At 39.2% G+C, this 27,177-nt stretch overlaps 1 protein-coding gene across 2 annotated transcripts in view; it reads left to right on the forward strand.

Annotated features, from left to right (window-relative positions):
• ITGA8 (integrin subunit alpha 8) overlaps positions 1-27,177 on the forward strand; it is a 182,849-nt gene that overhangs the window by 43,150 nt on the left and 112,522 nt on the right. For both annotated transcript variants that reach the window (XM_045585839.1, XM_036453147.2), the window contains exons 5-11: positions 6,616-6,677; positions 7,689-7,734; positions 10,538-10,663; positions 12,852-12,896; positions 15,218-15,261; positions 16,417-16,473; positions 18,547-18,599. In XM_045585839.1, coding sequence (XP_045441795.1) covers positions 6,616-6,677; positions 7,689-7,734; positions 10,538-10,663; positions 12,852-12,896; positions 15,218-15,261; positions 16,417-16,473; positions 18,547-18,599 — 433 coding nt within the window. The remainder of the gene's footprint in view (positions 1-6,615; positions 6,678-7,688; positions 7,735-10,537; positions 10,664-12,851; positions 12,897-15,217; positions 15,262-16,416; positions 16,474-18,546; positions 18,600-27,177) is intronic.

The following is a 27,177-nucleotide window of genomic DNA, read 5'->3' on the forward strand; positions in this document are numbered from 1 at the left end:
CCCCAGCAAATACCCAAACTGGGTATTGAACCCTTGACCTTTCAGTGTACAGGACGACCCTCCAACCAAATGAGACACACCAGCCAGGGCCATTCTGCCTTTTTATCTGACTGCCTGTATGATGGGAGAGCTCAGATTAAAATACAACATGTGGCATCTAGATGTGTGGGGAATTCTTTCAACTCCCATATGGTTTCACATCCTCCTAGTCTCTCTCTAACCACGAGTATTTCTTCTCCCACCAATCCACCTAAGGAGCAGACTTCCTGTCCTCCAGAGTTCACAGTTTATTAACACAAAGCCAGCTTGTTCATGAGCATCTGGTCAATCTCACAGAACGGGAACATCAGCAATATTATTTTCAAAATAGAATTTAAAGAGTGCTCTCATGTTCATTCTATACCACAACCCCCCTCCACTGTTACTGTGAGCAATGTGGGTGCTAATGGGCTCATTCATATTAATGGAAGGCTGATAGCTCCTACTTTACTCATTCATAATCAGGTGGAGATGGTTTACACACATCCTTCATTCTACTTTGAAAGCCAACAAAGAATAGTGAACAGTCAGCATAATCCCCTTGACCTGAGTTCACTCTGCAATATAACTGCAAAGTTTACAGATGTTTTGAAGTTCCAGGATGAAAGATTCCTTCAGCCATCATGAACTATAATTCTAAGACAGAAACTTACTTTATAAAAGAAGAAACCCACATTCTACTATAATCACCACTTAAACATTTGAGGTTGGCTATTTTCTTAATAAATTTTAAGAAAAATTACCATTTTCTCTTATTTTTTCAATTTCCTGTTTAAAGCATGATCATATATTTCCTCTTTTGAATAATTTACACTGTTAAAAATAAAAACATCAGCGTTTATTTTAAAAAAAGATTTTAAAAAAGGTTTATGCATTAAAAAATATGTGTCTGAAATATACTCAAGATTGCATATATATGTTTACATAAGTATATACCATGTATTCACATATATTACTTGATGCATTCAAGTATTTATACACAGAATTTTTAATGAGACATAGATATTTGATGTTACAGAGATGAGCATTTAAGGAGCTTTGTAGCCTTCATTACTAATAAGCACAAGATATAGTTATAAAGAACATATTTTGTCACCCTGGCTGGTGTGGTTCAGTTGGTTGGAGTGTTATCCCATACACTGAAAAGTTTGGGTTACATTCGTAGTCAGGGCACATAACTAAGTTGCAGGTTCAATCCCCAGTTGCACATATGCACATACAGGAAGGCAACCAATCAGTATTTCTCTCTCACATTGATGTCTCTCTCTCTCTCTCTCTCTCTCTCTCTCTCTCTCTCTCTCTCTCTCTCTCTCTCTCTCTCTCTCTCTTTCTCTTTTTCTCTTCCCTCTTTTGCCCTTTCTATAAAAAAAAAAAGAATATTTCCTCAGGTAAGGATTTAAAAAAAGAACAAAAAGTAACAGTCTGGCTGATATAGCTCAGTGGTTGAGCATTGACCTATGAACCAGGAGATCATGGTTCAACTTTTGGTCGGGGCAAGTGCCCAGGTTTCAGGCTCAATCCCCAATGGGGGGAATGCAGGAGGCAGCTGATTGATTATTCTCTCTCATCATTGATGTTTCTATCTCTCCCTCTCCCTCTCTGAAATCAATTAAAAAATATATTTTTTTTAAAGAAAAAAGAACAAAACAAAACAAAAAGAACAAAAAAAGAAAAAAAGAACAAATTTTGTTAAAATACATTGTAAAGTGACATGCACTTAAAAATTTGTTAAGAGCTCTGGCTGTTGTGGCTTAGTTGGTTGGGCATTGTTCCATGTACCAAAAAATTGCCAGTTGGATTACTAGTTGGGGTACACATTCAAGTTGTGGGCTTGAACCCTGGTGGAGGGCATGTGGGAGATAGCTGATCAATGTTTCACTCTCACATTGATGTTTATCTCTTTCCCTCTCCCCCTCTCTCTAAAAATCAATATAAAATTAAAAAAAATTGTTAAGAGGGTAGGATCAAGATGGCAGAGTAGGTAAATGCAGTATTCACATCCTCCCAAAACAACATCAAAATTAAAACTAAATTATAGAACAACCATCATTTAGAAGTGCCTGAAATCTAGCTTAGTAGCAAGGGCAGAGATGTGAGCTGGTCCCAGCCCCTCTTCCCAGGCCAGGGTTCCAGTGCCAGGAAGAGAAGTCCCTATAACTAGCTGTGAAAATCAGCAGGAATTGTTGCTGAGATGGAGAGCTGCTAGAGCCCCAGGCAGTTCCTCTTAATGGGCCTGCACACAGACTCATTTCCTCTGAGCTCCAGTGCTGGGACAGCAGCTTGAAAGGCACCAGGGAAATATGGGGAGGAAGTAGAGTAGCATCTTTTTCTTAGACAGAAGTGCTGAGAGAGGCCATTTTTCCTTTTCTGAAACCTTCCTCCATAGAGCCAGCAGATGGGCAGCATATCAACTAGGCCATCACTGCCCCCACCTATGATTCCCTGAGACTGCCCTTTCCACGACCCCCCCCCCCCACTTCCAAGAATTTGTGGACTCACCTAAGGCTGTTTCCAGAGCTTTTCATACGAATAGCCTTTCTTGCCTCATGCTTTATTTATACCAGTGGTCACCAATTGGTGGTCCATGGACCACTGGTGGTCCATGAAGTCCAAAAGATTGGAGACTGCTGCTTTAGATTTTTCTAAAATCTCTCAAACAAGCAGCATCTGGCTCTAGCATGCCCCATACCTCTCACTAAGTGGCTCTAAGCCTGGCACTAAGGGAAGACTTGGTTCACAGCTTGGCCCCTTTTAGGCACCTCAAAGGCCAGTACAAGTAGCAGCCATCTGCAGATGGCTTTGTAGTTCATGCAGGGTGGCCCTGGGCAGAACAGAGGCAGTGGGTGATCATGGCCTGTACCTCCCTAGAGCAAGAATACCCAGTGGACAGCTTCAGACCATGTTGAAACAGCACCCAACCACCTCCACAAGTGACATATTTAAGAGGTGGACTCGGTGGGACCAGAGTCCTGCTGAAGTGAGTCTTGCTTGTGGGATGGGCCCCTGCACAGCTGATCCTCTGTGTTGATCACAATCAGTCCTTGCAGCTGACTGGCCTGATGGTAAATCCTCCCCCCCATTGAGATACCATCAGCAGTCAAAGCTCAATTACAACAGGAGAATGCACATAGCCCACAGAGAGGAGGGGAAGGACATACCTGAGTGCCCAGCTTAGTGAATAGTGAGGCTGTGACACTGTATCCTATAGGACACCTCCTATATTAGGCCATTCTACCAAGCCCAAAAGATGTATCAGTTCATTCTAATACATAAATACACAGGGAGGCTGGCAAAATGAGAAGACAAAGAAACATGGCCCAAATAAAATAACAGAACAACAATTCAGAAGAAGAACTAAACAAAATGGAAATAAGCAATCTACTGGATGCAGAGTTCACTGGTTATAAGAATGCTCAGTGAACTTAGGGGAAGAGTAGATATACTTAGTAAAAACTTAAACAGCATATAATTGGGCATGAAAACCACAGAAAAGAACTAGTGAGAAATGAAGGATACACTAACTGAAATAAAGAATAATTTACAGGGAATCAGCAGTAGAGTGGATGAAGCTGAGAATCAAATAAGTGATTTGGAATATAAAAAAGCAAAGCAAAGCAAAACAAAACAAAACAAACCCCAATCAGACCAGAAAAAAGAAAAAAAGAATTAAAAAAAAAATGAAGATAGCATATAGAGCCTCTGGGACAACTTCAGGTGTACAAATATTCACTTCATGGGGGTACTAGAAGGAAAAGAGGAAGAGCAAGGAATTGAAAACCTATTTGAAGAAATAATGACAGAAAGCTTCACTAACTTGGTGAAAGAAATAGACATATAACTACAGGATGTACAGAGAGTCCCAAACAAGAAGAACCCAAAGAGGCCCACAAAAACACACATCATGATTAAGATGCAAAAGGTTAAAATCAAAGAGGGAATCTTAAAAGCAGCAAGAGAAAAGCAGTTAGTTACCTACAAAGAAGCTCCCATAAGAATGTCAGCTGATTTCTCAACAGAAACTTTTCAGGCCAGAAGGAATTGGCAAGAAATATTCAAAGAGATGAAAAGCAAGGACCTACAACCAAGATTACTCTACCTAGCAAAGCTATCATCTAGGATTGAAGAACATATAGTTTCCCAGATACAAAAAAGCTAAAGGAGTTCATCACCACCAAAATAGTATTACATGAAATGTTGAAGGTAGTCTTTAAGAAGAAGAAGAAAAAAGAATAAAAATATGCCAATAAATACAACAATCTAAAAAACAAAATAAAGGAATAAGCAGTACAGAAACAAATCACAGATAAAGAAAATATTTTTATGGTTTCCAGATAGAAAGGATTTGGGAAGGATGGGTGAAAAAGATGAAGGGTTTAAGAAGTACTAATTTGTTGTTTTAAATATTCATGGGAATGTAAAGTACAGCATAGGGAATACAGTTAATATTCTAAGAACTATGTACAGTGTCAGACAAGTATGAGATTTATTGGGATGATCACATAGCAAGTTATACAATGTCTAACCACTGGGGTGTACACCTGAAACTAATATAATATGGCATGTCAATTGTAATTGAAAAATTAAAAAAATATTTAAAAAAGAAAATTTAAAAATTTGTTAAGAGAGTAAACTCATGTCAACTGTTTTTACCACACACACAGAAAAATAACAACAAAAAGCAAGGGACACAATTCTTTAGAAAGTGACGGATATGTTATTTCCTTGACTGCGCTGGTGGTATCATGGATATATGCATATGTCCAAACTCACCAAGCTGTATACATCAGAATATATACTTTTTTTGTATATTGAGTATACCTTAATAAAGCTTAAAAAAGACAGCTTAAAAATACACAAAGCATTAATTGACATTTGAATTTAAAACAGATCTTATAAAAAATCTACAATGTATGAGGTAGAAAACTATTTTAAAATATAAAAGCAGCATCTGGAAAGAATGGATGATGACAATCTAAAATTAGCTAAGTAATGACAAAAGAAACCCAAAACAAAACCTAAAACATTCTAGGAAGAGCTGGGAAGACCAAATCCATTTTTAAAAGTTTCTGCAAGATGCATATGCCTAACCTATACATTTATCCTGTGATGGTGTGCATTTCCTTTCCTGCCTGCTTATTTTAGTTTCCATTCAGGTATATGCTATCTAATAAAAGAATAATATGCAAATTGACTGTCATTCCAGCACAGAAGATGGCTGACCCCATGTGGACGCAAGATGGCCACCACAAGATGTTCAGCAGGGGAGGACAGTTGAGAGGGACCAGGCCTGCAAGGAAGGGCAGTTGTGGATCATCAGACTAGCAGGGGAGGGCAGTTGGGGGCAATCAAGCCTGCAGGAGAGAGCAGTTAGGGATGACCAGGCCAGCAGAGGAGGGAAGTTGGAGGGGGGGCGGGACCCAGGCCTGCAGGGGAGGGCAGTTAGGGGCAATTGCACTGGCAGGGGAGCAGTTAGGCATCAATCAGGCTGGCAGGGGAGTGGTTAGGGGTGATCAGGCTGGCAGGCAGAAGTAGTTAGGGGCAATCAGGAAGGCAGGCAGGTGATCAATTGGGAGCCAGCAGTCCTGGATTGTGAGAGGGTTGTCCAACTTCCCAGTATATTCACTCTACTGCAGCTGGACACCCTCACGGGGTCCCAGAATGGAGAGTGTGCAGACTGGGCTTAAGGACCCCTACTCCCACCCCTGTGCACAAATTTCGTGCCCCAGGCCTCTAGTCCTTGATAAGAGAGAAGTAATATTATTTACATATTCCTATTCAACCATATTATTATTAAGATCATCCCAACTGAACTACATTTTGGTTTTAATTTCAGCACTTTAGACATTGTAGGGAACTCTTTTAAAGTATAAGTGACAAGGAATAAATTCCTGATCCAAATGTCCTACAGATTTTTTATAACAATATCTTGGGAATCCACATGTTGGCCACTCTATAAGATCCTATTGGACATTCAGTTAGTAAATTGGATAGAGTACAAAATAAGCCATTACTAGAGAGTTTTCTCTATGTGAACACTAGCATTGCAGTGTTCATGTGAGATTCATTGTAACCAGAAACACAATTTCCAAATTGACTTTACTAATGACAATAGAATATTTCAAAGTTAATTTCCTGTTAGAGATGATCAAAATTGAAATCTGATTGGTGACCCTAGCAGAAAGCATCTACCCAGGTGACCACACTCAGCTCTCCCTTCTGAGGACATTGCCTTTAGGAATGACATGTCCAGCTTCACTAGGAACATGTGGGCAACCCAGAAACACATTACTGCTGCTTGGAAAGTAGTTGAGAGATGGAGATTTTATTTCTTCAAACAAACATGGGTTCTAAAATCCAATATAATAACTCCAAGGAACATTATTCCTGTGGATATTAGTCTAGAATCACAATGGTATTTGGGACAGGAAATCAGGTTGAAATATGTTTAACAAATTACTTGGAATGAATTTAGAAATAAATATAAACCACATATGGACAATTTTGCTTTTAGAAGCCTATAGAAAAAGCAACAGAATATCCTGAATTGCTTATTAAAGCATATTTTGATTATTCTAGGTAATGCTGATCCTGAAGGCCAGGGTTACTGCCAAGCAGGATTTAGTCTGGATTTTTATAAGGTGAATTTCTTTGGTCTTTTAGCTTGTAATTTTTACCTTATCTGTTTGATTTTTATTTTACCTCTGCCTCTCACTCCCACTCCCAACCCAGAAACCATCACCACCAAAAGAAACTGTATTTAGCTTCTTTTGACAACTTTAATTTTTATTGTTTACTTTTTATTTCAATTAAAGTAATCTATGCACATGACAACCTATTAAAATTGTACAAAAGTACATATGATGAAAAATAACAGTCTTTCTTCCTACTCCTTGAGGTTATCATTTTTAAATGAAAAATAAATCTCAAAAACTCAATAGAGAAATGTGCTTCTGAAAAGTTAACAAGAATCTATAAATTATTTTATTTTTTCACTGTAATTGGTTTAACATGTGTTAAAATTCACATAATTCTCTCACCGAATTAAAAACAGTTGCCGAGTGAGAATATAGGAGGCAAATATTCCATGGTTTTAAAAATAGTATAAATTTTTATCAATATCTCTTTTTTGCTTTCCCACTAAAAGTTACGGGTGCAGAGGATAGAAGGTGGGGTTGTAAATAAGGGAGAAAATCTGCATTTGCTAGTTTGGGGATTTTGCTCTCTCTGTTGTGAAAGGAGGGTTTGCAAGTGTATGGAAAAATTAGGCATTACTGTGGCCTTGAGATAAATAGAAACTGAATTTTCATTTTATTGCCAAGGCTCAAAAGGCCATGTCTGCTAATTGTACATAAATATGTAGATAATTTGCTTACCTGAGGCAGTGCCAAATAACTGAAATTATATATTCTCAAGGGAGAGAATTCAGCTCATTTAGTTAAGTCAAATTAAAAGTATATAATATAGCACACTAAATAATTGAAAGCAAAAATGGAAAATAAAATGACCCATATGACTCAGATATAAAAGCCTCTTAAAAAAATTTTTTTTATGTCCAAGAAATTATTAGAACAAAGCTTATTAACAGTGATTTATCACCCTTAAAAAAAATCTGTTTTTCTTTTCCAATTATTGCTGTTTCTGTTTTATAGAATGGAGACCTCATAGTGGGAGGACCTGGGAGTTTTTACTGGCAAGGTATGTCCTGTCAGCGGAGAAGACGTGCCTGTTTGTTGTTACTAACAAGCGGATGAAGCCGAGGAACATCAAACGTTGACTTTTTATTATGCTAATTTCATATTTATGTTCATAGTTTCTCAACTCAGTGAAATATTTCAGTTTGTAGTTTGTTACACTGTTGCAACTTAATTCATTTATTCACCAACTATTTATTGAGGCTATGCCAGGCTTTGGGACAAAACAATGAGTAAAATCAGACATTGTTCCTGCCCTCACAGAAGCTACGACCTGGGGAAAGACAAAGGCATTAAAGGAATATTCATACAGGCATTAAGAAACCCCAGGTATGCTACTCTCTGTGAAGGAAGGGTATGTCAAGATGATGGCATGAGGGTTAGGAGGCTCCTCCAGGCTAGCTGTATGTAGGTGTGTTACGTCCTCTGAACACTGGCTGGCAGGGAGCTGGACTACAACCTGCGTTCTGCTTAATAGGGAAACCTGAATTCAGGTGCAGGATAGCATCTGCACAGAGGGGATGAGTTACTCTGATTGTTAATATTTTTAAATTTATTTATCGAGAGAGAGAGAGAGAGAGAGAGAGAGAGAGAGAGAGAGAGAGAGAGAGAGAGAGAGAGAGAGAGAGAGAGAGAGAGAGAGAGAGAGAGAGAGAGAGAGAGAGAGAGAGAGAGAGAGAGAGAGAGAGAGAGAGAGAGAGAGAGATATCCTATGCGGGGTCAAGCCGGCATGTGCCCTGACCATGCACTGACTGGGAATTGAACCAGCAACCTCTTGGAGCTACACAGGCCTAGCCTGGTTGATTTTTGATAAGTATTCCAACTGGGGACCAAATCTACAACCTTGGCATATCAGGGCAATGCTCTAACCATCTGAGCTACCTGGCTAAGGCCCTCTGACTCACAGGTTAATTAATTTGGAAGCAGACAATCCTGAACTGAGATCTGAACCCTGAGTGGGAAGTGACTAGATGAAGAGAGGAGGGAATGTGTGAAAATGGTCTTGCAGGATATTTGGTTTGGTCCAAAATGTCTGGTCCATGAAGACATTTGGTCCACACTAACCTATTTAGCCAACCCCATATAGCTAAAATAACCCAACAAACTTTTATAAGGTGATAACTGAAGCCATGGCTGTGGACAGGATGCCTAATGAGAGGTTATAGAGAATATACACTGAATTTTGGCTGTAAAGTTTAATATAAAGATAGAGTAAAATATGAGAAAAATGAATAATTGACTGAAGGTATTTTTTTTAATTGCAAGAGACCTGATCATGTTTAAAAAGCAATGGGAAAGGTATAAGAGAGATGAATTTATTATAAAAGTTTATATGAAGTTACTGTTAAGCTTAATTCACACATATACAACTATGAAATCAAATAATTAACATTTCAGCCTTGAAAAATTATTTTGCAAATGAAAAACAATATAATTTATACAGTGGATGGATATAAAATTAAAATTGTATTTAAAAAGATTGCCTTGTAATTCACTTGATTAATTTAATTTTTTCCTTAAATTGGAAAATGCCTGATACAGATGATTTGCCAAAAATTAGTCATATCAAGGATGTATAGAAGCATTTCTCTGAAACAGATAATTTAAAATTGTATTCAGTTTTAAGATTGTAATGTTTATATAATAGAAGCAGCTAGAGGAAACAAGAAAAGGCAGAAGTGGTTATTTAGCTTTATTTATTAACCTAGAGAAAATTGGCAAATTCAACAGACATTGTTCAGAAACCCATGTGTAAATACATTGTTTTAATAAATGAACAGTCATTTTAGGCACAGTTATTTGGATATATTTATGGCCTACGTTGACAGTTTTATTATTTTTGGACATTAAGCAAGACTGTGGGAATTATGTGTGAGTTCTCAAAGAATAACTTGGCTTTAACATTAATATTAAATGTTAGTTTCTTGAAAGCATTCCTCTATTTTCCTCCCAAAGAGCATGAGATCACACATTTTCCTTAGATGTCCATAATAGATATCGGAAGGCATGAAAATTGTAGTGGGAAATTGCTGGCCATCTTTTTTGACTTCTGTTCATCCCAACACAAGCTTATTTTAAGACTTCTGATAGTGGCTTTATATGAGAGAGATTAACCAAAGTTCTGATCATATCAATGTTGGTGGCCATGGATTCCTCTTTTTGCTAAAATTCTGGATCTCACTATATACCTAGCTATTTCTCACTTTCATAATATTATGCTCCATGAGTACATTTTAGCATACAAAGTAAATGGCTCAAAGATTTTGTAATTTTTCCCTTTGACAAAGCTATGTTTCACAATTTTTAATTAAATGATTTAGATTTAAACCATCTGTATTATGTGAGAACAAAAAAGGTCTAATTAGAAAGAATGCCAAAGGAGACCTTGGTTGTAATGCCAAAGACCTTAGCGAATGCACTGAAGCTCTTTAGATCTCAGTTTCCCCACGAGTAAGAAGTTATAACTTGGCTAGATGGTATCATAGCTGGATCATGTTTTTCTACGTAGAATGTCCTAGAATAAAAGTTCAATCACATGAAATTTGCCTACAGATGTCTTCACTCTGAGATATGCTTGTCATTTGAAGGCAGGGGGCTCTGCATGGTGAAGGGAGACACATAAAATGTCTAGTTCATCCTTGGTTCTTCCATTAGAATGGAAAGCTCTCCCAACTTCAACTTGCAGTTCTGGTGGCTGGAAGAAAATCTATCATTGAAAATGCAAGCAATGTCATGATCACTTTTAAAGGAGAGTGTTGTTCAGAGGTTCAGACATGCAGTTAATGTAATAATTTGTTTGAATGCAGGTCAGGTGATCACAGCCAATATTGCAGACATCATTGAAAATTACTCATTCAAGGATATTCTAAGGAAACTGGCTCGAGAAAAACAGACGCAAGTGGCCCCAACTTCCAACGATGATAGTTACCTCGGTGAGATAATTCAAAAGACAAACATATTAAATGTGTGGACAGTTTATTCCTCAGTTACCTGATATTATGTTGGCATCTTATAAATGCTTTCTTTTCTTATTAGCTTAGATGGACTCTTAACTTTCCTTTCCTTGGATTCAGCCATGATGTATAACCTACATGATTTGACAGCTATTTTATAGGCTCTGTGATAGCCTCTGGCACATAAAACATGCTGCCAGTAATAGGACCGTGTATTGGTGGGGCTGCCCAGGACTACGATGCAGGCAACATGACAGTGGCCTTTCCAGTTTCTACAGCAGCAAGAGACTTCCCAGTTGCTAGAATGAAAATCCATCATGTGCAAACCACACAATGCCACTTCACCACTATGGTTTCCCACCTGTGGTATGCTAATAGGCATTTTGATTGATCAATGCATTTAAAAAATAGTTACGTTTTGTGATCGTACCTCACTTTAGAGTTAAGTGAAATTTATGGAAAACCATTATTACATAAGTTAGAAAATAGACCTTGGTGATGATCAGAAGTAGCAAAACCTGAGCACAAGCCATACCTTTCTGAGTGACATGTCTGATCATGATGAATCAGTAACTAAAATGCACTGGTCACCATTGATACTTCAAGGTGGGTTATGACGCACTCCTGCTTTAAAAAGTGATCTCAGACTCTGTTGCCACAGTCAGAAATATTATGCTTCCAGGATTTAGCACAAAGTGTTCATATTGGTGTGATTAATTTTTCCTTTTATAGAACTTTAATCTTTTATGCTACATTATTTGCTGAGATTTCTGTACAAAGCAGAAGACCTTTCATTTTTTTCTATTGGGTCGGCAACTAAGTACTTGCGGGTTTCACACATATATGGCTTCAGTTGAATTTTTAGGTTTGCAGACGTAGTACAAATGTAAAACACATTTTGTTATTTGATAGTTGGCTATTCAGCTGTTAATCAGTAAAAAAAGTTTTTTTTATCTGTTTTGTAGTTTTTGTTTGGTGTTCGTTGAAAAATGGAAAATCAAAAGGAACATTTTTTTCATATTTTGCTTTTTTATTTCCGCAAAGGGAAAAACGCATTGCAAGCTCATAAAAAGTTATGTGCTGTTTATGGTGACGAAGCCTTAAAAGAACGGCAGTGTCAAAATTGGTTTGCCAAATTTCGTTCTAGTGATTTTTCACTCAAAGATGAAAAACGCCTGGTCGTCCAGTTGAAGTTGATGACGCCCTAATCAAAGCAATAATCAATTCGGACTGTCACAGTACAACACGTGAGATTGCAGAGAAGCTTCATGTATCACATACATGCATTGAAAATCACTTAAAACAACTTGGCTATGTTCAAAAACTCGATACATGGGTTCCTCACGAACTGAAAGAATCACAGTTAATGCAACGCATTAGAAGCTGCGATTTGCTAAAGAAACGTAATGAAAATGATCCATTTTTAAAACGACTGATAACTGGCGATGAAAAATGGGTTGTTTACAACAATATCAAGCGGAAAAGATCGTGGAGCAGGTCAAGTGAACCAACTCAAACAACATCAAAAGCTGATATTCATCAAAAGAAGGTTTTGTTATCAGTTTGGTGGGATTACAAAGGAATTGTCTACTTTGAACTCTTACCACCCAACGGAACGATCAATTCTGATGTCTACATTGAACAACTAACGAAATTAAACAATGCAGTTGAAGAAAAGCGGCCCGAATTGACAAATCGAAAAGGTGTTGTATTCCATCATGACAATGCAAGGCCACACACATCTTTGGTCACTCGGCAAAAATTAATGGAGCTTGGTTGGGATGTTTTGCCACATCCACCATATAGTCCTGACCTTGCACCATCTGATTACTTTTTGTTTCGATCTTTACAAAACTCCTTGAATGGTAAAAATTTCAATAATGATGATGATGTCAAATCGTACCTGATTCAGTTTTTTGCTAATAAAAACCAGAAGTTTTTTGAACGTGGGATTATGATGCTGCCTGAAAGATGGCAAAAGGTCATTGATCAAAATGGGCAATACATTACAAAATAAAGTTATTTAGTTCCATGAAAAAATTGTCTTTGATTTTCTTTTAAAAATCCGCAATTACTTAGCTGCCGACCCAATAGATATATAGCTCATTTATTTATAAAGCTTTGAACATGTAATTATTCATTTTTGTTTTTGTTTTCTTTAAAACAGGATATTCAGTTGCTGCTGGGGAATTTACAGGAGATGCTCAGCAAGGTGAGAGACATTGTGGACTGTAAGTTACTTAGGAAACCTGGGATAAAGGTAAAAATGACCCCAAAATACCTTTTATGAGGTAATTTTCTTTCTTACACAAAATGTATATAAATGGAATCCCAGAATGCATGTGAAATTTTGTAGAAAAACAACAACAACAAATACATAGATTTTTAAGTCTTGAAGAATTGCATACAAATGAATGTCAATCTTTCTGCAATCTAGTTAAGCAATGAAGTATTAGCCCAGTGGTCCTATGTTATGGTTAAAAATATAGATGATTAAATAACTTAGTCAAAAGCCATGCTCTTGGTGACTGTCAGGAGCATTTGATAGAGTTAATCTCTCCCTCCTCATTTCTTTCCTTGGCTTCTCAGACAGTGGCAGCTTCTTCTCTATCTCTTCCTGATTGCCCTCTAATTTCCCCACCTCATCTAAATACATGACCTAGGTTTAAATACTGCAACTCTTTTACTCATTGAACTCTCTCTAGTCATCTCATCCCATGTCAATTCTCCAGCGTACACTGAATTCCAAGTTCGTGTCCAACACTCAACATCTCTATCTTAATAGCTGTCCTAAACTTAATGTGCTCAGAACGGAACTCCTGACCTTCCCCACTGATGTGCTCTCCCCTCCATCATCTCCATTTCAGTAAGTGGCAATGCTAACCTCCCAGGTGCTCAAACAAGATTCCGTGAAGTCAGCCATGAACTGTGTTCTTTCTTTCACACCCCTTAACCATGACCAAATCCTGTTAACTAAACTCTCAAATTAAGACCAGAATCTGACCACTTCTCACCTCCTTCTCAGTATCTACTCTGATCCACTGACATAATAATAATAAAAAATCCCTCTATTTTTTAAATTGATGGCCTCTTACAACTAGAGTATCAGCAGTAGCTGCCTAGATGGCCTCCCTGCATACCCCTTTGCCCTCCTGGAATCTTCCCTGAACCCAGAAGCCAAAGTGGCCCTGTAGAAACAGAAATCAGACTGTAACTTTGCTTACAATGATGTTCTGAATAATTGAGGGTAAAATCCAAATTTTCACAATGACCTAAAAAACCTTAATCATGAAACCACTAATTGCTTTGATTTCATCTCCTATCCCTTTACCCTTCTCTCCTTCTACTCCAGCCACCATGGCCTCTTTGCTTTCCTCTGAATATCCAGACACACCTGTACCTCAGGACCTTTGCACTTCTTCCCTCTGATTAGAACATAGTTCTGCCAGATTTCTTTATTTACTTCCCCACTTTCTTCAGTCTTTGCACAAGTGCCACCTTTTAAGTCATTCCCTGACTAACCTAATACACCACAAGTCCTTCCTCCTCCAAACACTGCACTTCCCGTACCAATGCAGTTTAGTTTTCTCCGCTGTACTCTTCTGCTTCTAACATACCTTTTAATTAACTCTATTACTTAAATTGATGGCCTCTTCCAACTAGGTTATTAGCTCCATGAGAGCAGGGGATTTTGTGTTTTGTTCACACTGTATTCAATGTGTGCCTATAAATATTTATTGATTAAATGAGTTAATATACTACTGAAAAGTCCAACATCTAGCCCCAATTAATCTCCTCTATTAATGCTAACAGCATGACCTCCAATTAATCAAATAATAGTTTGATTTATAGAAATTAGAGCTGCAAAGATCTTTGATAATCAGAGATTCTAACTTGCACCTATTGTAGGGGAGTGAACAAAAAAAAGTCTCAATGACTCATCCCAAGTATATGACAGTGCAAAGAACCAAAACCATTTCTTTCTGCAACAGCCAGATCTGTGTGCCTTGGCATCCTGCCTGCTTTCGGCCAGAGTTGTTTCCTGTATATACCATTGAACCTTTCTTTCTTGGCTGGCAGGTTGGCCCCTAATTCTTCTGCCAACAAACAGCTCCAAGGGACAGACTCCTATCATGTTCAAAAACCCAAATCATTTTAACATTTTAGTGTGACAGGAACTGTCAACTTTTTACAATAGTACCAAGTTGTCACTGCTGTGAAAGCTAGAGAAGTCAGGGTCAGAGGTTTAACCCAGATATCACACGCAGACCTGAGAGAAGCCAGGCTTATGGTCTGGAGGCAGAAACATGGAGGCTGGTGACAGAGACGGTTAAATCTCAAAGCACAGCTTTGGACTTCTGTTTTCTATTGTCTGCAGCAGAAACAAAATCTAATGCATGCAAAGAGTATGACTACAAACTCCCAGCTCTCTGCATGATGTACTCATTTAAAAACTATCTTTAACTGATTTGTTGTGTAGCTGTGAAGTGGGAATAGGTAACTTACCTTCTAAATGACCGTTTTTGTCACCAGAATTGGTTGCTGGAATTCCAAGAGGAGCACAGAATTTTGGATATGTGAGTACTAATGATTCATTACAGGATATTTTCTTATGTATGCACAGTCATGTTTTGTTTCATACAACTTTTAACTCCTTTAAAATGCCCTTAATACAGCAAGCCCTTATTAAGTTGTACTTGTTTGCTAATTAAAAGGGAGGCTAGTTCTTTTTTTTTTTTTTTCTGATCTGACTGCAAGACCAGCCACATAAATGGTGGGACCCAGTGAAAGAAAATGCAGGGCCCCTTGTTCAAAAGTGTTAAGAGTTTCAGGACAGTGATGGTTGGGCAATAGTGCAAGGATGGGCACAGGTCACTGACCTATGAAGGCAGCCAGATCCTGTGCATAATCTAGAAATAATATAAGAGGACCCCACTGTTGATATGACCAACATTTTAATAGATCTCCTATGGTGGAAATAGTAAAATCAATAGTTATCTCACACCTTTCTTCTATCTGTATCTGTGCATATCTAGTCCTTTTCCTATAAGGACTACAGGCATTAGATATAGGGCCTACCCTAAATCCAGGATAATTTTTTCTCAAGATCCTTAACATATTGAATCTACAAAGACCCTACTTACAATTGGCAACATGGATTTTGGAGAGATACTATTCAAATCCATTATAACTAGTTGCTCCCAAAATAGGAAAAGGAAATAAACAGACCTTAGAAAAGGAAAATCTTTTTAAATAAAAATATTTTAAATAGTGTTTGATTTTTAGAAGTCTAGTACACTTTTAATATTTCTAGATTTGGAGTTAGCTGAATAGAATGAAAAGGAATAATTTGCTTCATGAATAATATATTTTCTCATAATAACATGAATCTATACAAAATGAAGCTATACAAAAAAAATCAATCTATACAAAAATCCTGGTTAGATCAGTTAACTGACCATGAGATTGATTTTTCTCAGCAGGCTTGAATTCAAATTTTATTTCTCTACTTCAGAGTGATAAGCATGTATTTTGTCTGAAAGGATCCCTAGACTTAACCATAAACAAAAAGTTCAATAGGATTTTTAAAAGATCATTCTTATGAGTTTACATTTTAATTTTACAAATAGCTAAACATTTATCACTCTTTTCAAAAAATGATTTGTTAAAATTAATTTTTCTCTCAAATTCTATATCAAGTGATGTAACCTATCTAATTTCAATGCTTTCAGGTTTCAATCATTAACTCTACAGATATGACCTTTATCCAGAATTTCACTGGTGAACAGGTAAAGACATTTTAGTTTTTTAAAAAATTTAATATATTTTATTGATTTTTTACAGAAAGGAAGGGAGAAAAATAGTTAGAAACATCAATGAGTGAAAAACATTGATCAGCTGCCTCCTGCATACCTCCTACTGGGGATGTGCCTGCAACCCAGGTATATGCCTTTGATCAGAATAGAACCTGGGACCTTTCAGTCTGCAGGCCAATGTTCTATCCATTGAATCAAACTGGTTAGGGCTGTAAAGACATTTTAATATAAAGTAATGTTACTTGGTTCTAATAGCATGTAGTAATATTTATATAATTTATTCTTTTATAAAATATTTTCTGAGCACCTACTATGTTCCGAAAGCTGTTCCAGGCACTGTTAATATATAACCACGCATCTGACAGATAAGAATCCAACTCTCGTGCAGCAGTATCAGGGTGGCAGTTGAGAAAGATGACAATTAACAAATTAATAAATGCCCATTATAATTTCAGACAGTGATAAGTTATATAAAACTTATGGCTCTAAAAGCCAAAATGGCACTAACTACTGGGATTTGAGAGCAACCCTGTTATACTGCGGCCCTGGTTGTATAGAGTGTCTGGGCTCCCATATTCCATCTGAGAAGACTGAGGCTTCTCATATGTCCCACTGTATTGGCCAGGGTTAGTGATCCTGAGATTTTTTCAGTGAACACAGAGCATTTTTGTCATCTCCCCTCAAAAATTGTGGCTGTAGTTTATCCATTACTCTGCAATTTTCAACAAAGCATTTAATGATAGCTCTCATGATACTCCTGTGGTAAATGTGGAGAAATAAGGTGGAGATGATAGTGAAGTTGGCTGATTTATTAATTTAAACAACTATTCCCAAGTAGTGATAATGGTTTAGTGAAAATCTGGCAAGTCTTTTCCTATGCCCAGATTCGTTTTACATTATAAGCTCCTTAAACATTATTAAATTTGGCCTTTCTATAACTTATCCTTAATACCACCTAGTTTTGCAATCTTGAACCTGAGAACCTAAGTGATGAAATTTCTCTGGGTGAAAGCTACACAATGCTATACCAAGAATAAGAATGTTACTGCATTTGGAGTAGAGAAAAGAGGTGGGAGAATTGAATTGCCGTGACACTTGTTCACTCCTGAATTCATTCTTTTTGCGAAGAGTATCTTCCACCTGGCACCTGCCTTGAGTTAATCCTGGTCAGGCATTGTGGACAGAAGGGTGAACAACACAGACCAACATCTTCGCCTGATGTGGAGCACAGCCAACATTTAGTGGGCTGTATGCTGATGGGAAGCTAATTCGGCTGAAGCACTGGATGGCAGGATATGGAAACAAAAAAAATCCTGGAAAGCTGAAACAATGGGCCAAATCTGAAAAGGTTATAAATCTTGAAAGCATAGGTTGAGAAACAAAAACTTAAGAGCTTGAACATGTGGAGATTGTGGCACACTGGTTACATTCATAAAAGACGTAGGAACCTTACTAGACAATAAACTCGATATGAATTGATACTGAAATGCAGTTTTCCCCAATTTAAATCCCCTTTTATTCTTCAATGAAGTAAAGGGGCCAAAGCAGAGAGTGTAAATCCTATTTAAGAGGAGTGTCAGTGTGATCTTGGGTTATCACCTTCTCTTTGGTGTCACATGTAGTAACTCTAGGAAGAAAGGGCCAGGATGGTGTTCCAGCTAAAAATATTTCCATATGAGATTTCATAAAGCAGTGGAATTGTATTTATTCTGTGAGGTTCAAAGCTGTAGAACTTATGGATTAGAAGTTACAGAATGGTCAATTTTAGTAAAGAACATTCTAGTAACTGAGTCCACAAATTGAATGGGCTGATTGTTAAGCATCTTCTCAGGGTGTCCAAGTGGAAGTCAGGGGAATAGAGGGGGAAATTATACATTGGGTCAGGGGTTAAGTTAGATGACTCCAAGACTGTCTGTATTCAAGAGTCTATGAATTTAAATGTAAAAATGTGCTGCAATGAGATTAATATTTCAGGGAAAATTGAGACATGACTGTAAAAATGACTTTGAACACAAAATATGTCATCTTATGTTTTGTCCTTTGCAGATGGCATCTTATTTTGGATATACAGTTGCAGTATCAGATGTTAACAATGATGGGTAAGTTAATAAGAATCACCTCACTCACCACGTATTTTACTCACCCATAAAAATGTTATATTTTCCCCTTAATGAAATACACCCTTCCATATTTCCTTGACAAGATTGAAACTCTCGTGTTTTAACTTGTTTTGTGTGTGTGTGTGTGTGTGTGTGTGTGTGTGTGTGTGTGTGAGGGGGCGGGGGAGGAAGCGGAGGGGAGGAGATCAGAGCAAGAGGCTATATTCCCTAAAGAATTCTTTGTCATCCTAGTTTATGTCTTAATGGAGATTTCCCACATCTGCTATTTCTAGAAAAGGACTCTTTTAGTTCGTTTTATCTTAATTTTATGAATTGAATAGTCCTTGATAATTCAAATTCCACAGCTAATGAAGAATTTGTTAATGTGTCTCTTTTAATCATTTAGCAAGTGATACATTCATAAAACATTTGCACATAAATATTTTTTCTCTTTAAAAATATTTTTCTCTTCACATTGCTTTTAAAAAAAAATATATTTATCATTGAGAGTATTACAGATGTCCCCCAACCCTCCCCCCACATAACCCTCCTCCACCCAGATCCTGCCCCACCACAGGCCTTCACCACCCTATTGTCTGTGTCCATGGGCAATGCATAACCTATACAATAAAGACATAGTATGCAAATGGTCCTTACACTGTGAAGTGTAATGACTGACCATGTAACGACCAGATCATGGGTCAGCAGGAGGGTGGGAGAGTGAGCTATAAGCAGGCGGCAGAGAGCTATAGGAGGGGGCAGGGCAGCAAGCCATGAGGGGGGATAGGGAGTGGAGAGGGTGGGGGGAGCTACAGGAGGGTGGCAGCGAGTTACTGGTGCACAGATTTGTGTGCAGGGCTAGTAGCATGCATGTATGATCTTTGGTTGATCTCTTCCCTATTCCTTCTTCTCTTTCCCTCTGAGATTTGTCAGTTTGTTCCATGTTTCCATGCCTCTGGTTCTATTTTATTAATCAGTTTATTCTGTTCATTAGATTCTTTGTTTATTTTTATTTTCAATTATTGATAGACTAGCTAGAAGCTTGGTGCACAAAATCTGTGCACTCAAGTTGGGGCTGGGGGGTGTCCCTCAGCCTGGCCTGAACACTCTCACAGTCCAGAAGCCCTTGGGAGTGGGCCTAAGTCATCAGTTGGTTATCCCTAGTGCTGCCACAGAGGTGGGAGAGGCTCCCCCCACCACTGCTGTGCTTGCCAGCTGTGAGCCTGGCTTCTGGTTGAGTGGTGCTCCCCTTGTGGAAGCACATTGACCACCAGGGGGCAGCTCCTGCTTTGAGTGTCTGCCCCCTGGAGGTCAGTGCTGGTCATAGCAACTGGTCATTCCACTGTTTGGTCTATTTGCATATTACCCTTTCATTATATAGGACTAGAGGCCCAGTGCATGAAATTCATGCACGGGGGTCTCTCAGCCCAACCTGCAACCTCTACAATCCAGGAGCTCTCAGGGGATGTCCTCCTGATGGCTCAGGCCCACTCCCCATGGTTCTCTGCTCTTTGTGGTACCTGGGGGTTTCGCTGCAGCCATGGAGATGAAGCCCCCATGCCCCTGATGTCCACTCTCTGCCTGCCTCCACCATGCGCCGTGTGAAGGAAGCCCCAATGCCTTGCAGTGTGCTCTGTCTGCCAGGCCTGGGGGCTTCGTTGACACCAACACACTAAGGAAGTCCCATGTCCTGTTGTCCTGGCTCTGTCTGTGGGGTCTGGAGGTCTTCCCCTCACTGCCGTGCTAAGAAAGCCTCCATGCCCTGCTGTCCGGTCTCTGTCTGCTGGGCCTGGGGCTTCCCTGCTGCAATCGCATTAAGGAAGCCCCCATGCCCTGCAATCCAGGCTCTGTCTGCCATGTCTGGGGGCAAATCAAGCCTTACTGCTTGGTCCCCTCCAACCCCTGGGGGGCTGACAGACCCAGACACTGAAGTTGTGATGGAGCTGGGAGGCTGGATATGCACCTTCTGCAGGCAGATCCAGCCTTGCTGCTCCTGCGGACAGGCCGGACACTCCAGCAGCAGGGCTGAGGGGACTGGGCACCACCATCTTGTGGCTATGGGGGCTGCCATTTTTGTCACGGAGTGATGGTTAATTTGCATATTACTCTATTATTAGATAAGATATGTATTTATTGCCATTTCATTGTTCATATTTTTAATCTTTTCCCCCTTCTTCTTAAAGAAGACTCTAACATTTCATGTAATGCTGCTCTTCATCTGACCTTCAATTCTAAATGATAGTGTTGCTCTGTAGAGTAATCTTGGATGTAGGTCCTTGCTTTTCATCACTTCGACTATTTCTTGCCACTTCCTTCTGGCCTACAAAGTTTCTATTGAGAAATCAGGTGACAATCATATTGGTGCTCCCTTGTAAGTAACTAACTGGTTTTCTCTTGCTGCTTTTAAGATTATCTCTTTGTCTTTAACCTTTGGCATTTTAAATATGCTGTGCATTGGTGTGGGCCTATTTGGGTTCCTCTTGTTTGGGATTCTATGCTTCCTAGACTTGTAAGTCTATTTCTTTAACCAGGTAGGGAAGTTTTCTGTCATTTTTTCAATTTCTTGTTCCTACTCTTTTCCTTCTGGCACCCCATGATGTGAATGTTGGTATCCTTGAAGTTGTCCCAGAGGCTCCTTACACTCTATTCATATTTTTGGATTCTTTTTTCTTTTCTGTATGGGTGTTTTCTTGCTTCCTTATATTCAAAACCACTAATTTGATTCTCAGTGTCCTCTATTATTGAATCCTTGTAAATTATTCTTTGTTTTAGTTAGTGTATCCTTACTTTCTAACTGGTCCTTTTTCATGTCTTTTATTTTCTCACCAATTTCCTTGAAATTCTCACTAAGTTTTTTGAAGCTCTCCTTAAGTTCCTTGAGCATCTTTATAACCATTGTTTTGAATTCTATATATAGTAGTTTGCTTGCTTTCATTTCATTTAGTAATTTTTCTGGAGATATCTTCCGTTCTTTCATTTGTTTCATGTTTCTTTGTCTTTGCACTTTAGCTACTTCCATGTGTTTGTTTCTATGTATTAGGTAGAGCTTCTATGTCTCTTGGAATTGATAGAGTGTCCTTGTGTAGTAGGTGTCCTGTAGGGTCCTATGGCTGAGCCTCTCCACTCACCTGAGATGGGCATTCTCGGTATGCTCCTGTTTAAGCTGTATGCACTGTCCCCTTGAAGTTGAGTCTTAATTACTCTTGGTGTCACTGGGAGGAATCAACCCCCAGTTCAATTGGCTGGGAGGACCAACTGTGACTGCAGCAAAAGAGGTGCTGTGCAGGAGATACCCCTATGGAGCAGGACTTGCCTCAGTGGCTTTAGTATTCACTTTTCCCTTGAGCGTGCTATTTGTGGATATGTTAGCCTTGTAAACTGGCATTGTCTGAAACTGTCCACTGGGTGCACTGGCTCTAGGGCCTTTCAGGAGATACAAAGTTAGCCAATGCCTCAGCTCTGCCTGGGGCAATCTGTCAGGAGCTACAGAGTGGTCTGCTGATGCCTGATACTTGTGTTGGGCTTATAGGTGCCCAGAAGAGGCAAAGTTGTGAATCTTGTCAAGCTGCTGCTAGTACCAGGCCTACGGCCACTTATTGAGAGTCATGGGCACACTGAGTCCTGCTGCTGCTTGTTTGAGAGATTTTAGGAGAGTCTAAAACCTGAGCCAGAACAGACCATTCATATGGGAAAGAACACTGTAAACAGCTTGGGTGGGACTGCAAATTAGGTTGGGTGTAATATCAGGGAATCATCAGGGTGGGGTGAATAGTGTGGGGCAGGTTATGGAGACTCAGATATAGCACCAGTCAGTCAGCTCTTTTGAGGGAAGTCCCAGCATTTTGTCTGGAAGAAAGCTGCCCTGAGTTGTTTCCCTGATGCCAGACAATTTAGTTCCTCCCCATATGTTCCTGGATTTTTTCAAGCTGCTGTCACTGTGCTGGATCTCAGAGGGAGTGAGTCCAGGTAAGTCAGTGCACTAGCCCTTTAAGAGGAACTGCCAGGGACTCCTGCAGCCTCCGTGTCACTCAACCATAACCCCTGCTACTTGTTATAGCCAAAAGTTATGGGGATTTCTTTTCCTGGGACTTGAAGCCTGGGCTGAAGGGTGTGGTGTGGGGTTGGGATCCCTTGCTCCTCACATGGTACCTCTGAAGCCCCAAGATATCTCTGCCATTTTTTTTTTAAACCACATGTGAGTGTTGGACCAGCTTGTTCTGGGCCTCTGTGTGCTTCTTCTTTACTTCTCTAGTTGTAGAACTTGCGTTCAACCAGATTGCATGTGGTTCTGAATGATGGTTGTTCTTTATTTTAGTTGTAATTTTGATGTGGTTGTGGGAGGATTAGATTATTGAGTGTATCTACACTGCCATCTTGGTTCCTGGAACAAGTCAGGATTCTTCCGCTATTTTCTTTCCATGACTGGAGATACATTTAGTAACTTTTGTACCTTTTGGAAAATAGCTCTGTATTTTCTTTCATTGAACATATATTTCTTGACCATCTAATATATATTAGCACTGTTCTGCATGCTGGGTTATAATAGAGAACAAAATAGAAACCTTTGTCCTCGACAAGATTATATGAGAGTTGGGGGGTGGTGTGGAAGCTACATACAAAAATAAACAAGTCAAGTAAAGAGTATGTTAGCTTGTGATGAGCACTATGTAGGAAATAAATAGAAGGACTGAAAGCGACCAAGATGTCCTTCAGTTGGCAAAAGTATAAACAAACTGTGTTATATCCAGACAATGGAATATTATTCAGTGCTAAAAAGAAATGAGCTATCAAGCTATGAAAAAATATAAAGAAACTTAAATACATATTATTAAGTAAAAGAGGACCATTTGAAAGGCTACATAGTATATGATTCCAACTATATGAAATTCTGGAAGAGGCAAAACTATGAGGCATTAATAAGATTCATGGTTACCAGGAGTTACCAAGGGAAGGAGGGGTGGATAGTTGGAGCACAGAGGGTGCTTAGATCAGTGAAACTGTTGTTCTGCATGGCACTACACTGATGGGTCCACGTCAGCATACCTTTGTCAAGACTCATATAATATGTAACACCAAGGGTGAACCTATTGTGAACTTTGGACTTGGGCAATTATGATGTGTCAGTGTAGGTGTCATTGATTGTAACACCTGCCCCATTCTGGTGGGGGAGGCTGTGCCTGTGTGGGTGAGAAGAGGGTATATGGAAATTCTCTTTGAAATGCTAAATTTTGCTTTGAACCTAAACCTGTTCTAGAAAATAAACTCCATTAATTAAACTTATATGGGGAAGAGTGTTCAACTTCCCAAAGATGCAGGGGAGAAATACCAGCGGGAAGTGGGGTCACAGAGGTGTGTGAGCACTGCATTCACTCTAGGCGGCTGTACACAGTGCCACACGGACTCTGTCATGAATAGAATGAGTCCGTTTCCAAGAAGGGCACCAATCTTGTGAGCCATGGATGCTTCTAAGTGAGGCAGTGGCTTGCTCCAGCTTCTGTTTTGGCAGGCATGCATTGCCTGTTGGGTCTCGATGGCCAGAGGCCTCTGGAAGCTCATTGCCATAAGCCAGGTGAGACAGCACGGAGTGCGGGCCAGAGCCGTAGCGGCAGTAGAAGTATTGATAGAAGTGGCTGCACTCTGGATAGATTTGATAAGGTATATTTGAATGCCAATCTTATCCTGGAAGCAAGTGATGTAAAATTAACTTACTTTAATCTTCAGTTGTCTGCATTGTGGAAAGAAAGTAACAGCTAGGACCTCCTTTCACAAGTTCCCACCTGGATGAACTGCATTTGTTATTAGAGCCTTTTAGTAATTTAGAAGGGAAGAACTTGAGCCTAAAACATGGCATGTTGTCGTCCAGATTTAGGAAGCCAATTCTTTAAGGAAAACAAAACAAAACCAAACCAAAAAGCCCCCTGTGGCCTGTGGGATATGTGTAAATGGATTTCTCTCAACAGATGGTGACACAGCAAGACAGGGCTTCCCCCTGGGAGCCACACGGCGTTTGACAGGACGCAGATGAGCTCCGTATGGACTCTTCACACTGCATTTAAAAACACACTTATCTTACTATTGCTATTTTAAAACATAAGGTGCCCTAGATTCTCGGTTTGTATGTGATTTGCTGTTTTTAATTATTTAGATGTTATGCAAATTTGAGGTCCCGTTAAAAAGGAGCATGCCGTGGAAGCCACTGAGAACTCTTATCTCAAACAAGTTAGCTAACGCGTGCGAAGCCTGAGGTTATAATGAAGGTGTAATTTGCCATCCCCTCTGCAGCGCCTATTTTTCTAAAATAATCATGTGCGTTATTGGCTTTCAGATAGACACAGATAAGAAAAGTATGGCATCTTGTGTGTCTGGGCTTATACTTGATCCCAGATCGCGGGTCTGAAAACCACTAGAAACCGTGACAGCCAGTGTCCCCACCTTCCTGGATGGACTCACCCACAGGGAAGGTACAGAATAACTCTTCTGGACAGAGTCATGAACTTGCAGTCCCACAAAAGCCTCAGTGGAACGAGAAAAGAACAGCAGAAAATCATGTGTGGCAGTGACTTTTCCTAAGTCCTGTGATGGCTCCAGGTCAGACACATGTGGCCTTGCTTTGAGAAAGAGTGCTTTTGTCTTTCTCAATTTCTGACCAGATTTCTGGCAGAGATCCTAAGGCTGCATGAGAGTTACAGCAAACAAATCCTTACCACCCTTTTCCTGGATATTATATATCTGGTCTCCCCAGTCTTCCAGTTTCAAATGCAACAAACTCATTCTCCACAGAAGCTGCTATAGAACCTAATACTACTATTAAACAATAAAATGTTTATGATTAGCAAACAACTTTTTCTTCTCAGCGTGCCTTCATGTATCTAAAAACATACAACCATTCAATACTGCAAGCCAGTGAAACAATCTAAAACTTACTCATGAGGAAACTGAGGCACAGAATAAGTGAATTGCCCAAGATCGACTAGTTCCTGAACCTTCTGCTATTTTCCCAACAAGTTTTTATTCTTTTTAATGTGTACAGAGAACACTTTATTAAGCTCTATAAAAATATATAATTTCAGTCTTCAAGGTTTTCTAATCTGTATTTGGAACTTTTTTCTTCTTTAAAAATATGTTTTTATTGATTTTAGAGAAAGAGGCATGGAGAGGAGTTAAAGAGAGAGAAGCATTGACCAGCTGCCTCCTGCACACCCCACCCTGGGGCTAGAGCCTGAAACCCACCCAGCATGTGCCCTGACTGAGATCTGAACCAGTGACCCTTTGGTGCAACTGAGCCACACTGGCTAGGGCTGTATTAGGAATTTTCAGTCAGATAAATGAGTAAATAATGGCATACTCCCGTTTTTAAAAGCTGGGGAATTGGAAAAATTAGTATACTTATCACTGAAGAAATCCAAAAGCCTCTTATTTTTATATTTTAAAATAAAAATTATATATTAAAGGTGTACAACATGGTGTTTTGATATAAATATACATAGCAAAATGATCGCTGTGTTCCATCCAATTATCTTTAGCTAATAATCAACTATGTGATCCATGTGTGGGGTGGCAGGGAGGTGAGAGCACCTGAGATCTACTCTCAGCAAATTTCCACGATACAATACAGTAACAGTAACTATAGTCCTCATGCTGCTTTAGACTTCTTCACCCTACATAACTGCAACTTAGTACCCTTTGACCAACATCTCATATCTCATTTCCTTTACCTCCTCCCTCCTGGGAACCACCATTCTACTTTCTATGAATTCAATATATGTGTGTGTGTTTGTTTGTACATATATTTAAAGACATGTAGAAATAATTTATATAGATTCCAGTAACCTTAAATAAAAGTTATGGTAGAAGAATAAAATATATCTATGTTTTAAATGTTTTACTCTATTTTGGCTGTTGATTAAAAAAAACAACAACTACATTTCTATTTATTAAGCATGCATTTGAATAATTTACATTATTTTTATATGTATGGTCCTTACATTATAAAAATATTAGAGGTCCAGTGCATGAAATTTGTGTGTGGGGTGGGCTGGGGTGGGGAGTGTTTGTCCCTCAACTCAGCCTGCACGCTCTCTAATCCAGGATCCTTCTCACAATCTGGAACAACTGGCTCCTAGTCACTCACCTATCTGCCTGCCTAATACCCCTAACTGCTCCTCTGATGGCCCTAATTGCTTCCCCCTCCTGGCCTGATCCCCTAACTGCCTATCTGCTCTCCCTTCCTCTTAGTGCCCTTCGGACCCCTGGTGCAGGCATGCTGAGAGCTCTCCTCTGCATCCCCGCCCCCATCCTGATTGGTCATTTTGTAATGGCATTCTGGCCAGTTTGCATATTCCTCTATTATTAGTATAGATAAAATCATAATTTCAAAGTGATTTCACCCAAAGAACTTTAAGATTGTCTTTATGCTAAAAATAACTGACTGGTGATTTTTGCTATTAATAATCCTTATCCTAGGATATTTTTTCCATTGATTTTTAGAAAGAGAATGGGAGCGAGGGGGAGAAGGAGAGAGACAGACAGACAGAGACAGAAAAAAACATTGATGTGAGAGAGACACATAAATTGGCTG

This window comes from Pipistrellus kuhlii, unplaced genomic scaffold (assembly GCF_014108245.1).
Source record: "Pipistrellus kuhlii isolate mPipKuh1 unplaced genomic scaffold, mPipKuh1.p scaffold_m20_p_1, whole genome shotgun sequence".
Lineage (NCBI taxonomy): Eukaryota > Metazoa > Chordata > Mammalia > Chiroptera > Vespertilionidae > Pipistrellus > Pipistrellus kuhlii.